This window comes from Cryptotermes secundus, unplaced genomic scaffold, assembly GCF_002891405.2.
Source record: "Cryptotermes secundus unplaced genomic scaffold, Csec_1.0 scaffold355, whole genome shotgun sequence".
Lineage (NCBI taxonomy): Eukaryota > Metazoa > Arthropoda > Insecta > Blattodea > Kalotermitidae > Cryptotermes > Cryptotermes secundus.
In genome coordinates this window covers 1,733,639-1,749,081 of record NW_019737088.1, presented here as the reverse complement: position 1 = coordinate 1,749,081, position 15,443 = coordinate 1,733,639, and the positions used below count along the sequence as shown (strand labels likewise).

General features: G+C 39.6%; 1 protein-coding gene and 1 long non-coding RNA gene across 11 annotated transcripts in view; one reads left to right on the top strand and one right to left on the bottom strand.

Moving 5' to 3' along the window:
* Window positions 1-15,443, bottom strand: part of LOC111870059 (solute carrier family 35 member C2) — a 42,843-nt gene that overhangs the window by 14,006 nt on the left and 13,394 nt on the right. For all 6 annotated transcript variants that reach the window (XM_033753662.1, XM_023862022.2, XM_023862023.2 and 3 more), the window contains exons 2-3: window positions 9,879-10,070; window positions 4,937-5,151 (exon numbers count right to left, since the gene is read on the bottom strand). In XM_033753662.1, coding sequence (XP_033609553.1) covers window positions 4,937-5,151; window positions 9,879-10,043 — 380 coding nt within the window. In that variant the 5' untranslated portion in view covers window positions 10,044-10,070. The remainder of the gene's footprint in view (window positions 1-4,936; window positions 5,152-9,878; window positions 10,071-15,443) is intronic.
* On the top strand, window positions 1,966-14,291 carry LOC111870061. 5 transcript variants are annotated; one of them, XR_004513609.1, is made up of 4 exons: window positions 1,966-2,150; window positions 2,795-2,897; window positions 9,719-9,903; window positions 12,146-14,291. It is a non-coding gene; the product is annotated as an uncharacterized LOC111870061 (long non-coding RNA). The 5 variants fall into 5 exon arrangements; XR_004513610.1 differs by having other exon boundaries at window positions 1,966-2,196; XR_002843787.2 differs by lacking the exon at window positions 1,966-2,150 and adding an exon at window positions 2,196-2,275.

The window sequence follows — 15,443 nt, the reverse complement described above, 5'->3', positions numbered from 1 at the left end:
AGACTGAGGGTGTTTGAGAACAGGGTGTTGAGGAGAATATTTGGACCGAAGAGAGATGAAGTGACAGGAGGTTGGAGAAAACTGCATAATGAGGAGCTTCATAACTTGTACTCTTCTCCAAGTATAATTAGAATGATCAAGTCAAGGAGGATGAGGTCAGCAGGTCATGTAGCATGAACGAGCGAGACAAGGAATGCGTATAGGATATTGGTGGGAAAGCCAGAAGGAAAGAAACCACAGGGAAGACAAAGGCATAGGTGGGTGGACAATATTAGAATGTATCTTAGAGAGATAGGATGGGATGATATGGATTGAATGGATCTGGCTCAGGATAGGGACCAGTGGAGGGCTCTTGTGAACATGGTAATGATTCTTCGGGTTCCATAAAATGCTGGGAAATTCTTGAGTAGCTGCTGAATTGGCGGCTCCTCCAGAAGGGCTCAGGTCCATGAGTAAATAATTAAGTACATCTAACTGGAATGATTTGCACTGTGATAATTAACACTTCTACAGTAACTAGAACAGGAGCCTAGCAAAAACAATTCATACTTTGATAATCTGACGGCCATGCCATATAGGTCAAGCGGTTAGTCGCTGGCTTCCCACCGCGGCGGCCCGGGTTCGATCCCGGGTCTGGTCAAGTGGGATTTGTGGTTGACAAAATGGCGCTGGGGCGGGTTTTCTCCAAGTACTTCGGTTTCCCCTGGCAATCTTCATTCCTCCAAATTCTCCATCATCATAATCACCCGGGGCAGGCTACAATAGGCCAATCAGTGGCCGTCATGCCAAGTGGATCCAGTTGGACTCCACCCCCCACTATGCGAATTTAAAACAAAAATTGATAATCTGACAAACATCAATTTTCAGCATGTACACACACCCAGGGATGAGGAAACCTTCTCCCTAGACCATGCCTAATAAAGGTTATAGATGCAACAGACAGACAACCCCATTGGGCCACAAAAGAATGTAATTTAATATCAGTAAAAATAATTCACTCTCGCCTCAGATTCATACATACCTCATATTACTATTAATGACCAGAAAATTACACACTTAAGTACTTGGTTTCGTACATTCTGGAATAATCCAGTTTCGTGAAAACTGGTCAGATGGCTCAAAATCTCAAAGAGCAATACAAAGCTACAATAGCTCATACACCCACTTAATTAAAGAGACTGATGTAGGCTCAAAACTTCGAATAAATATATTATTNTCTCACGGTCTCTTTGCTTGCAGATTCTTATATATTTTTTCTTCTACCCTGAAGATGGAGGCGATACGTTCCTCCGAAACGTCGGTTAACACCACATATACACGGTGCCAAATCCCAGAAGACTGCTTTCTTCAAATATATTATTATTAGCATTATTATTATTTTTCGACGCTGTCAGTAACTATCACTACAGGCTATAGCATACAACGTACGGTGACTGGCCTAACAAAGATGTCGTATATATGAAGTAATTGAAGCCTAATTTGCGGTACTATCCCCGCATTGTCGATCACAGTCACCGCGTGGTCTTCGGCCGCTCGAACTCTGGGGTCGTAGGTTCGAAACCCACTTGAGGTATGGATGTCTGTGTACGTTTTTGTGTGTGTAGGTAGCGCCCATGAAGTCCTACCGACGCTACCGACCGTGTGTAAAGATTAAGAAACTGAAAAGGCGGCCAAGGTCCAAAGGGCTCTTGAGCCACAGAGAAAGAAAATCCCGGCATTTTCTGTAAAGAACTGAAGAAAATTACGAAAAACTCATGATAGTCGGCGTCCCGGCTGAAACTCGAATCGAGCACCTCCCGAATATGTTACATTATTGTGTTACCGCTTCTGCGAGTCTGCTTGGTATACATACTTTACGTGCTGTTTATTTTTTTTATTTACATGGAATGGTAGAAATGATTAGCAGTATGACGTAGTTACCATGCACTTGCGCATTTTTGCACGTGACCAATATACGTAATCTACCGCCAAATTTCTCTCATGGCCTATTTTCTGTTATGTTTATATGGACTCATTACAAAATTTGTCCAAATACCAATGAAACGTTATTTAACTTCGTTATTATAATAAAGCCCAGTATGGTATGTTGCTACAAAACGTACGTCAAAACATTATGGAGAAGACATGAGTACTTGCGAGTAAATCGTATGGTATGTATCATATCGAAAACTATGACACCACACATTTATATCGAAGGTGAGTTTATGTAACTAGGTGGGAAGAGATTTCGGAGAGACGCTGTCATGACTGGTATTGTGAGAAAAGAATAGTTAAGGTAAACAGAATAGCTGCGAGATAGACGCAATTACCACAGCAACTTCGAAAGTTTCGAACATATGTACGTGCTTTTGTTTCCTGTCAGTGTTTATGAGAGATCTTGCTCTGGTATATAATATTCCTTATTTCACATAAATAATTTAAATCGTTCAATATTAATCAAAGTTCATTCTAAACTACACTGCATTGTTAAATGTTAATAAAAGTTCAACCTAACCTTATTTATGTACACTGCATTTATAGCCACTTTTATGGAAGTCTTTAAAAAGAACTCCTATGTTCTCTAAATTAGACTTCACTGATAAGTAAGTATTTTAATATCAATTAGAGCTTGATAACATAAATACTTTTCACAACTTCATGTTAATGTTATGATGATAGTTACACGTTTGCTAGAACTTGAGACTAAGGGTGTCAGAATTAGAACTCCTTTATTGTGACTGTGGACATGCAGTCCTTATCAGATGCCTCCCTCACGCCCTCAGTTTCCTAATGACTTGCTGCATTTTTATTTCAGGTTATTCTTTTGCTAAAAGTTCCATGATCCATTGGAATATCACTCATGATTCCATTTTGAGTAGTGAACTCAGACTGAGAAACACTGGCCTGGCTGGACAGAGGTGAGTATGAATAACCTCATGAAGAGCCCCATCTTCTGGTATATAATGCCATGTAATCTCTTGTTACCTACATCATGATGGTTTCTTCCTTGGCTTGTACTTTGACCCTGAAGATGGAGGCAACACTTTCCTCAAAAACATCAGCTAATCTTCAATGGACTACACAGTGTTATATCCCAGAAGATAGAATGCTTCACAACCACCACTGTGAGAGCCTCAAATCATGGCTATCTGGCCCCTAATCAAACTGTGCCTACTGTGCTGTCATCTTCAATCTACTTTTGTTTACAAAAGGTTAATTAATTCCGTCCAGTGTGACTGATGAAGTTTTTTCTTTTTAATCTTTTATCCTTTACATGTTTTGGTCCTATAGACCATCTTCAGAAGGATATCAATACAATCGGAAACCACTATTACAATATGTTTTTCGAATATTGTTAGTGTGACGGATCAGAATGAAACAAATCCTACTTCTGTTTGTTTGTTTTTTTTTAATTTAAAGGGTTATCACTTATCAGAGTTATATTTCTTTTCTTCTCAAAAAACATTTAACTTTGATTTCCGAAGCTGACCAGGTTCTGCCCACTTGAAAAAGGGCAGGGGGCTGGTTTATTTTTATTGTTATTGTACCATGATTGTTTTATTCGTATTAAAATATTACATGTTCCATACACATCTTCAGAATGAGAACAGTTTCATTTATGAGTATATGGCATACATAGCACCTTAAATATAATGAGAAGAGTGGTAGGTGCTGATCAGAAATGCACACAAACATTGATCATGTTGGTGCAATTCAGACCTGCAACCTCCACATTACTGTGTCTATGATAATTCCTCAAGTGAACTGTGTGAGCTCATAGGATGGCGAGTTATTATCTTCACTGATTACATCGGAGGTGTCAGGAGAGCTCAGTCAGTATAGCAGCAGACTGTAAGTTGGATGGCTGGGGTTCAATTCCTGGTAGGAGAAAGATTTTGCTCTTCTCCACAGCACCCAGACTGGTTCTGTGGGTCACCCAGCTTCCTATCCAGTGGGTACCAGGGGCTCTTTCCCTGGGGGTAAAGCAGCTGGGGTGTGAAGCTGATCACTCACCTCCATCTAGTGCCAAGGTCAAGAATGGTGGAGCTGTATCTCCACTGCCCCATGTGTCTTTTACAAAAAAGGGCAATCAGGATAATGTTGGGAATGAAACCCAGAGAATCATGTAGAACAGTTTTTAAAAAATTAAAAATTTTGACATTGGCTTCTCAATATATTTTATCTTTAATGATACTAATGGTAAACAATCTGGGGCATTATACTTTTAATCATACAATTCATGGTAAATCAACAAGACAAGTTAGAAACCTTCATGTTCCTCAATCGCATCTAACAAAGAGGCAAAAAGGGGTCTATTGTATGAGTGTAAAAGTTTTTAATAGTTTGCCTGATTTTTTAATTGAGTTGGTACATGATAAAAAACAGTTTATTGAGAAACTAAAGGATGTATTGCTTCAAAACCCTTCTTATACTGTTGAGGAATTCTTGCTTTTCTGTCAAGACCTGTCAAGAGGTGTCTGACAGTGTACACTTCATTTAACTCTATGTCCTTGGCTGTGCTTATATATTCTTGCTGCAATTTGTATTGCTTTTTAACTATTGTATGTGTACTTGTTGCAATTTGTATTGCTTTTTAACTATTGTATGTGTATTTTCTGCAATCTGTATTTCCTTTTAACAATTTTATGTGTTTTTTTGACAAGTATGGATTATATATGCTAGTGATTTTGTTTGTGAATGTACAAGTTTCCAATGTCTTGTTGGCTTGTTGACATGTTTTATATTCTGTGCCTGTGCACATTTGTGAATAATCTGAAACGCAAATGTATATGTATGTATGTATGTCTTTGTGGCACATGCTTAATTAAGCACAGGGACAACTTTACATTTTTGTTGATTACCTCAGAAGTTGCAATACTGAAACAGAATGACTGTTATATTTTCTCTTACTAACATATGCAGTTCATAAACATGCAGGAAAAAGAGATACACTCACAAAGATACAGGTATAAGTTCCAGTCCCCAGTTAGACAATCCAACATCAAGTCCACTAGAAATTCCTGTAGGTGCCACTTTCTTCAAGAAGTTTCCCCAGTTTAGGACAACTCTTTGCTTTGATGTACAGCATTTCCACACTGTGCGACACAGGGATGCAATAACAAACTTTAGTACTAAGTGACACAGCACCACAGACAGGGGGAAGTTGAATTCCTGAAATGTAAGATACACTTTTTAAAACTGTTACATGTGGCTGCATAGTCTTCTATAATAGAAATAAGTGCACAAGTTTTCCTGGCTTCACTAATCTAAGTTATGAAGAGGTGGTGATATGAGACTTAGTTACTGAACTTCAAAACAGTCTTTGTTCTTTATGTCCCATGTTGCTTCATCATGAAATATTCATTAAAGTGCCATACATAATCACCATATTTAGACTATGAAGTTCCTTACATAATGATTCCAACATCAGTAGAACAGTCCACTACAACATGATATCACCCAAAAATGGAAACAAGATTAGCTACAAACTGCCAGGGTAAAGCCAGATGATTACTGACATTTTAGTGTTATGCAGGAGGGAAAATTTATTTTTAATGTGTTCTATCATGTTGAACATGGCAAAGGGTATTTATTCCATTTGAAAATTACAGGTGGCATTTCTCTGCAGTATCTGGAGCACATGTGCTCAGAAAGTAATCCTTTGTTCTTTCAGTGTAGATATTTTGCCTGTGGTATAATTCTCTGTCATGGCTTAGAATATCATCCATAAAACAACTTATTTAAGATATTAATAAACAGACCTACATAAATTCTGGGAGCCAGGTCATCATGGCACTTAAAATTTTCATAACAGCATTTAGAATTTTTTTCCTGTTGTACTGCTACTGTCACCTGAACTGTCAAATATAACAGACAGATTCAATTCTTTCTACCTTTCCATTGTCATTTTTGTTTGTATTTTCCTCCTTTCTCTCTTATTTGTTTCCCTTCCCCTCTGTCCATCCTATCATCATTCCCCTTCCTTTTCCTTTCTCCCATTTGTTCAGATTAAAACAATTTCCTCGCCCCAATTTTTCCATTCGTCTATCCATTCTCCTCCTTCACACACATGCCTTTCCCACCTCCTTTGCTTGTCCATCCTATCATTATTCTCCCTATATCATAACAGCGCGAAGATAATATGAAGTTTCAGCATGTCCTTGAAGTGGCTCATTATTTTCTGAGCTTGACAGGGACCAGCTCTTATCTATATGCAGATCTTTCCAACTCTTCCTTTTATTAATAAAAATGAGCAAATTTCTCGCCCAGGGTATTTTTTATTCTGGTATATAGGAACTTTTTTCCACCCTGTTAATAAAATGGAATTAATATTAAAATTGTGTGGCTAATCTGCTGTTTCTTCTCTGGTAAAATTTAGTGAGAAAACGTACCTTTCTTATTAATTTCTGGCATTTTGGGTAGCTTTGAATCCATGTCCTCTGCCCTCAAGCAAATATTATTTCTCTCATAAGGGAAGAGCGATAACAAACCTTTTTGTCCCCCGATAATAACTGGCCATGTCCATCCATAACTTTGTATCCATGTGGTTGAAGAGCTTTTGGTTAAATTTGACATTTATGGTCCAAGGTAAAATTTGAGCAACTATAATGATAATCCAAACTAGATGGCAATAAGTACCATTTCACATGAAAGCCTAAAATTCTCAATAGATTTCCATAAATAGGTATGTATGTAAGGGTTGGGCCATAAAAACTGGCCCCCGCACTGTGACCTTCAATGATCTATTGTGCTTCCCCTTGGATTAGCCCTTTATTAATCTTACACTTTTATTAACCCCTTGAGCGTGACTTTAAGTGGAGCCATTTAAATCCCTAAGCGTGTGCGACGCACCGTCTGCGTCCGCTCAAACCCGTGCTGTAAGTGTGCGTGCCGCATATGTTGCGCCCAAATTTTTCACTAAGAATTCTTAACACCTACGCTCTGATGTATGTACTTCCAGTGAATGTATACGTGAGCTAATACTGACTTCTTTCATTCCTCGCTATCTGTTTGTGTGTGGTATTTTTTTTTACTCCCTTTGCTTGGGACAAAGCATCTGGTGTCTGCTGCTTACGAAAGAATTATTCCAACTCACACTCCGACTTGCCTTCAGAGAGATAATTTGTTAGCTAACTTTCATTGAATGCTTGTTATCTGTGTGTGTATTTTTTCTTACTGGCTTGGCTTACTGGCGACAAAGAAGCTGTGTCTGATTTACCATGTTACGAACCTAGGGGTCGAAGTTGCCTGACGCCTGTGTCAACATATATGAATTTGTTATTCCTTTTCTGCCTTGCGACACACTCTTATCGGAGCCCCAAGGCATTTGGTCACGTAACTTGCCTGGCGAGAGAGTTTCTTGCCCCTGACGCAAATAAAATCGCGATTTCAAAAGTGGGTTCCCACAACTTTGAATGAAATTAGGATATTCCTAGGTTTGCTTATGCTAATGGGAATAATTCAGAAACCAAACCTCAGGATGTATTTTAGTAGGAAACATAAGTTAGAAACACCATTTTTTCCCACTGTAATGAGCGAAGAAAGGTTTCCATTGCTGACCAGATTTCTCCATTTTGTAGATAATACCAATAAGAAAATGGCAAAAATAGATCCTAAATTGTACAAAATTCTTCCGGTAAGTGCATATTTGAAAAATAATTCCAGAAAGTGTACATACCGAGCAAAGAAGTAAGTGTCGATGAATCTTTGTTATTGTGGAAAGGTAGACTTTCATGGAAACAGTATATTCCTATGAACGCTTCCCGGTATGGGATTAAAATATTTGAACTTTGTGATTCCGCAGGATATTTGTGGAATTTTGTAATTTACAGTGGATCAGGGATAAAATCAGGCTGTGAAATCACCAAAGACACAGATCATTTCTCAACAAAAGTGGTTCTAAGTTTGTGCGAGAAACTATTAGACTCGGGCAGATGTGTTTATATGGACAATTGTTATAGCAGTCCGATCTTTTCCAGAGATTAGTTCAGAGGACAACAGATGCTGTTGGAACAGTGAAAATCACGTGCAAAGTTATGCCAATAGATCTAAAAAAGAAACTGAAGAAGGAGAAGTAGTTAGTGCAAAGTGTGGGAAATTGGTGGCATTGAAGTGGAAGGATAAGCGTGATGTCTCAGTGCTGACTCCTAAACATTCAGACGAAATACAACCTGTAAGTCGAAAGGGTGGGTTAGAATTTGTAAATAAACCATGTGTGTAATAGAGTATAATAAATATATGGGAGGTGTAGACTTGAAAGATCAGCTACTAGAAACATTCTTGCTAGAAAGGAAAAGGCAAAAAGCGTGCTACAAGAAATTATTCAACCACTTAGTAAATACAGCAGTGTTGAATGCTTACATTCTGTACTGCAAGGCTGGTAACAAGAAAGATTATCGGTTATTCAGAATAAACTTAGTGAATAAGATCATAGCAAAGTCCCGTGGACAGAATTTAGAAAAGCGCAAAGCGAGTCCTTCAGATACTGACATGGAATATACGAGGTTGATGGGTCAGCATTTCATTCAAGAAAATCCCGAAACTGAAACTTATAAAGTTGGAAGAAGAAGGTGTGTGGTGTGTATACAAAACGAAAAGAGAAAAGAAACCTGATACAGGTGTAAAAACTGCCCAGGGACACCGTCTCTCTGCGTAGACCCCTGTTTTGAGCAATACCACACCAAGGTTAACTACTAGACACTGGATATGGAGAGCTGGGAAAAATAAATAGCTTGACAAAATGTAAACAGATATTTATAATAATGAACTGTAAACAATTGTAAATATAATATAATTTTTTGGAATTTTTCAAATAGCGATTTCGTTATTTAAAAATACTTAGGGAAATGTCTGCACAAAACCTTGAGTGCTTGCGAAAATAAAGCACCAGGAGGGATTTAAATACCCCTGCTTTAATTCACACTAGATGCATGTAACTGAGCGGATGCATATGGTGCGTCACACACGCTTGAGGGGTTAAAGTGTAGGACCCTGCCCCAGAACCGGTTTGCACTCTGTGGTGGAGAAGAGACACGTCTGTTGCCCTAACTTGGCCATCCAGCCCAGAGCCTGTCATCATACCAACCAGGCTATCCCAGCTATACTGTTGGAATAGTATAATTGGACCTGTTCTCCTTGCTTTTTGAAGATGATGCATTAATACTTCAGTCTGCTCTCAACATCTGTTTGGAACAAATAATGTACAGTAGTATGCCTCAACCAGTTCTTAGTGCAGATAATATAGTGGTATGTTTCAGCCTTTTCTCCTTATCTTTCTGGAGCTACTATATACAGTAGCATACCTCAACCTGCTCCCCTTGACTATCATTGAGTACTGACCATCCTTAACTGCAAGCTTTGGTCATGTTGCAAGGTATAATCAAGTGGACTCATGAATATGTGTGTTTTCGGGGGGTTACTATGGATGGAGGTTTGGACTGGTATTTGGATTTATTTAACTCTTACAGAACACAACTACAAGTAACTATAGTGCTGTCACTTATTCACGTGCACTGCAGTTCAGTACAGCATGCACAGAGTCTTCTCAGTCTGCTGTGTCTTCACCAGTCGTTGTCTGGTAACAGCTTCCAACAGCAATGTTCCCCTTACTCTGTGTTCCCAAACTATTCCCATGCCTCAGCTACCAGCTTCTAACAGCAACACAGGTCATTTTNATAGACAGTGGTATGTCTCTCACAAGGCAGTAGATGCAATTAAACTGTACATTTCTCTTACTCAGATGGTGGAACTTCTTGACTGTTAACTGGGATTTCAAACATGACAAAAAGTAGAAGAAAAATGTACAACTGGACCATTTTGTGATAGAGGAATTGTTTGTGCCTCTTCTGGATACTGGCAATATTCATTGAGACATGGATGTTGCTGCAAAGCATGCTTACCTGAAGAAATCGACGCTGATAGAAGGTGAGTCCAATAGACAATGTATAATACACTAAGATAATTGCAACAGTCTTGATTGCAAGTTGGACACATGGACCAGTGCAGGTCACCTTCTTCTTAACCAAATGTTGCCCCAGCTCATGCTTTAACTTTGTTCCTGCCATCACTATGAGTTATCCAGGTTCTCTCATCTGGCAAAAGAAACAGCACTTGTTATTTGTTTCATAACTGTAAATCTTTAATCCATTTACTTCTGTGACCAGAATAGACCTCATCCAATATACGAGGGTAAGTCAATAAGCATGTTACAAATGGATATAGAACTTAAACAAATGAGAGTACTGATTTGAAAAATGCTTTTATTTCTCACCATAATCTCCCTGTACATTGAGGCACTTGTCCCATCGTTTCACAAACCCCTGAAAACCAGCAGCATAAAATTCTTTGGGCTGCTGTCGGAACCAGGCATGTTCACATGGCATAGCCTACCTCATAATGCATGACAGGTTATGTTTTCCCGAAGTCTGTGCACGATGGGTGCCGCACATGCTGACCCAACACAAAATGCAAAGAATGGATCTGGCATAGTGGCCTCCGTAGTCCAGGAGTAACGTTCCCACCTCATGACTCAAGTTATGCGGGTTCAAACCCAGCGGAGGTCGTGGAATTTTTAAGGGCGGAAAAATTCAGGGAACAAGTCCTCCGGGAGGGACTTTAAGCCGTGGGTTCCATGTCATAGATTTACAGCACGTAAAAGATCCTCATGTCTCTAGGAGACCTCTGAGCAAAATTAGGCAAAGTTTCCCACCCAAGTAGTTTCCAATGCCTCCAGTAGATGGGGAAGTTATCGGGTACCACTGCCAGCCTCGCTGGCTGAACGGGGCTGATAGCAAGCACCAGTAACGGCAGGGTATGGCGACTGGTAGAATATCAAAGGGGGACGTACAATAGACTATTAGTCGCGGTGCATGGAGAAACCCACCCCCTCCAATAATAATAATAAAAATAAAAAAAATGGGTCTGGCATTACAGTATCTCAATCACTACCACGATGAAGGACACGATATGCTAGCCCACATTGTCACAGGTGATGAGTCTTGGGTTCACCATTACCAGCCCGAGACAAAGCATGCGTCAGTGCAGTAGAAACATCCTGCGTCACCTTGAGGCCAGAATGCGGTGAGCAGTATGCCTTCGTGATCCCAGAAGACTGAGCCTCATTTTCCTGGAGGATGGTGTCACCTTAAACTTTTATTTTTTGGCCATGCCATGTGAACACGCCTGGGTCCGACAGCACCCCAGAGAATTTTATGCGGCTGGTTTTCACGGGCTTGTGAAATGATGGGACAAGTGCCTGAATGTACTGGGAGTTTATGTTGAGAAATAAAAGTACAGTAGAACTTGGTTATAACGTCATCAAAGGGACCTAAAAATAGTGTCGTTATAAACGAATGTCGTAACCGAAATGGGCACTTCCACAGTAGCCTTATGTTAGTCACGTAAAAATCTACCAAAAACCGAGTTAAAATGTTGCATTTTTTAGTGAAATACGTAGTTAAGTACAGACTAACGTAACATTAACGTGGAATTGCCCAAATGTGTAATATCAAAGACATATTACAGCGCTTTTCACTGACAATACACACCGCACTAATACTGTATATTAAAGGTAGGCCTACTCACCAAATTACAGTAGATTACATCAATTGTTGTGCCTTACTGTACCTAGATACGAGTACAGTAATCAGTTATCTTCATCTGTTTCCTGTTACTTGCCCAATACACACTTTCTAAATTACGTTCAATGACCATATCAGAGAAATTCAGGAATGAAAATGACGTTACATACGAGGTTGATGCATTTGTGCATGTCGTACTAAGCAAGGTATAAAAACAGTTGCTTTATGAGGAATTAGTTCGTACCATTGAATATTTGACGCGATAGACAAGGTGTCGCAGAAACCGATGTTGCTATAACCAAGTTTTACTGTATTTTTTTTATATCCCAATCTAACCTATATTGCACCACATTGCTATGCCTGGGATATCCCCCTCTGGCCTCTGCTGCACCCTATTGCTGTGACCAGATTATTCCAGTCCAGCCTACACCACTCCATCACATTGTACTGGGGATATCTGGGCCCAGTGATGACACAATATTGCTATATCCTGAATTTCCCAGTCTATAAATTTTGCTTCTTTTTTAATTTTCTTGTGATACCTACATAGCCAGCAAGGGAATTTATACCCTGCCATCTTTTTGCAGAAAAATGGAACTGTGTAGAGTTCTAGAAGTCACCAGTCAAGAACAAGATATTTGTTAAACAGAACTGAAATGTATTTTTCTACTGCAGTAACTGAAACAACATCTTTTGTTGCATAATTTGTTGTTCCTTCATGCAAAGAAAATAGGGAGGTGCTTCAACCCCTGGCCTCTTTAAAATTTTGTACAGGAAATCTACTGTTTTGTTTCGGTGAAAAACATGGTCTCCTACAATATGGTAAGAATGAACACATATTGAAGTTTTGAGACCTAAGTGCTGAGGAGAATATTTAAACCTGAAAGAAGGGAAGTAACAAGAGACTGAAGAAAATTACACAGTGAAGAGCTTCAACTTCTCACCAGATATTGTTAGGGTAATTAAATTAAGGATGAAGTCAGAGGGACAAGTAGCACAAACTCTTAGTTTCAAAGCATCAAGGGGGCACAAGCTAAAACAGGATTATAACACAAGAATTTACCTTAATTGTGGTGTGGTGAGATTGTGGGATGGATTATTCACGTGCTCCAGGACAGTGTCCAGTGGCAAGCCCATGCAAACAGTAATTAACTGATAAGTATGAGTAATGGGCATTCAGGTTCCATAAGAATTAGGAGATTTCTTGAGCAGCTGTAAACTTCTCAAGAAATGGCCTGCACCATGTATTTATTTATTTTGTAAACTCTCACTAAAATTGCCAGTAATATTTGTGTTTGTTTTCAGGCAGTTAGAACTGATACCTGACCTTTCATTTTTTTCCCCCTTATGTAATCTCATTCTTTTTCTGGCTGTACACAATGGTACAAACATACCAGCATCTTATTTTCTATAATCATATAATACCACTGAGCACAGACCTTTCTGAGGTGACAATTGCTTGGCTGGTCAGGAAGTTCCTGCCTTTTATGGAATATGAGGATTCATTACCATGTTCACAAGAATCTGCCACTGGATCCTAACCCTGAACCAACTGAATCCAGTCCATGCCCTCATACCGTCTTTCATTAACACCTATTAATATTATTCTCCCCCTTACTGGTGTCTTACATTCAGATTATTTGATTAAAACCTAATCTGCAGTTCTTATCTTCCTCACACATGCTACATGTCTTTCTCATCTGATCCCCCTTGATTTCATCACGCTAATGACATCTGGTGAACAGTATAAACTAAGAAGTTCCTCATGCGATTTTCTCCAACTTTCTGTTCCTTTCCCTTGAATCTCAATATTATTCACTCGTTCTCAGCTACCCTCAGTCTTGTGTTCCTTCCTTGTAATGAGGGATCAAATTCCACTCCCGTATGAACCAACAGATAAAATTAAGCTTTGTCTGAAATATCTTTGAGTGTGTATCATTACGAGTTAATGACTTTTTTATTGCTAGTGGAGTGGGACTAAGTCCCTTGTACTGCGACCACTTCTGGCCTATTGTAACAGCCCCAGATGATAGGTGAGGGTGATTGTGGAGCAGTTGGTGGAATGAAGATTGACTTTGATCATTACATCATTTGAAAGTTACTAGATTCTATTTTTATCATGTGATTGGGAAACAAAATTAACATACTTGAGATTATTACTCCTAATATTATATTTCAGCCTCCTGTTGCACTGGTTAATCGTTTAATTCACACAGGTGTCTCGGTGGTTCAACTTCTTGTTTTTGTAGACTGATGGTGTGCTACTTTGTCATGTATTTTAGTTTTCTTCTAAAACTTTCTGACCTTGTCATTGCCAGGTAAATTACATATATAGCTGCTGCAGTGTATTGCTTTTTAGTCCTTTGTTCTAAAATACTGCTAAGCTTGGTTAAAATTAGATCTAAACCATTACTGAATTTGGTTAAAATTAAAAGTTGTTTACTTTCTTAACTAACATTTTAGGTTTCTAGTAAACTGTTGTTTTTCAAACTGTAGTGTGGATTGATGTTCATTATGGCATAGTTTTGTATAGCGTTGATGGACCATCCACAAAAACAAACCGTAACTCCTTTTGCTTTGATTTCTAGAATGACTGACCATAAATGCCTCACTGTTAAATGTTTGCATCTTTCCTTCTGGCAATGGCCTACTCTCTGATCAGAATGTGCCTTTTCCATTTCTGATTGATTACTTCCTCCCCCAAGACACTGATGAATCAATTTTATCGACTGCTTTCAGAATTACTATTGTGGGAACATCCCACATTCTAACACGCTGTTTCATCGGTCTAACAGACAACACTCACTCCTAGGTCAATATCACATTGCCGCAAATGGCTGCTGACGTTCATATTTATACAGCGCTCGATGTCCAATCCACCTGTAGATCATCACGTGCGTTAACCAATCACATTGCTACCAGTGCTCAGCACTTGCTGTCCAGCCCACATTTAGATCATCAGCGCTCACAATCGCAACTGCAAGTTTCGCTCCGCTCATCAAGCATGGTATAAAAGGCGGAGCCCAAAGCTCGCAATGGTCAGTGATCACATTCAGTTCAGAGCTAACAGTCATCAGAGTCATCAGCTCTTCACTGCGACCAGGCAACTGACGTAGTTGCCGCAACTCTCCAGCGACCACGCTCTGCAATCAGGCAACTAACGCAGCTGCCGCAACTCCAGCACCACATCATAGGCAGCTGTTTCTACCGGCGCATGCAGCATTACATCACCAGCCAGACAGGCCAGCTGAACAGCCGTAAGACTTGGCCTACTACGAAGGAGCAAATTCTGCCAGCACACTCATGGTGGAACAGACTGCCCTTTTGAGGGCCAGCCAACTTTTGAACATTCCACGTAGCTTCATAATTGTTACAGTTCTACGTAGTTGTCATTTAGAACATCGACAATCCCACACTATCTTTCAAGAAAGTACCACCAAATGACCTTTTCAGCAAGTTGCCAGTTGATGGTCCCTGAATGTGTTTCCCTTCTACATAAGCAACATATTGCTAAACTTTTCAGAGCATCAGGTATTACAAAGATGTAACATGCTTGGTGATTGCTCATGGAGGCCCTGCACAGGTGTGGTACTTAATTTTAACACACAAATTAATGCACTGCAATCAATGAAATCGGTTCAGCAATTACTTGAGGGAGGAAGTAACCAGAAAGTACTCCACTGCCAAAGGAGGCCAGGCAGTTATTCAGCCAATCATTCCAGAAATCAAAGCAAAAGGAGTTACAGTTGCCATTACTTTGAGTATTACTTTGCGTGTGTGCGCACACGCGTGGGACAGTCAATAATAAAGTGGCTGTAACTGTGACCAACTCTGTGATCTAGTGGTCAGAGTTTCTGGCTACAGATCCAGAGGTCCCAGGTTCGA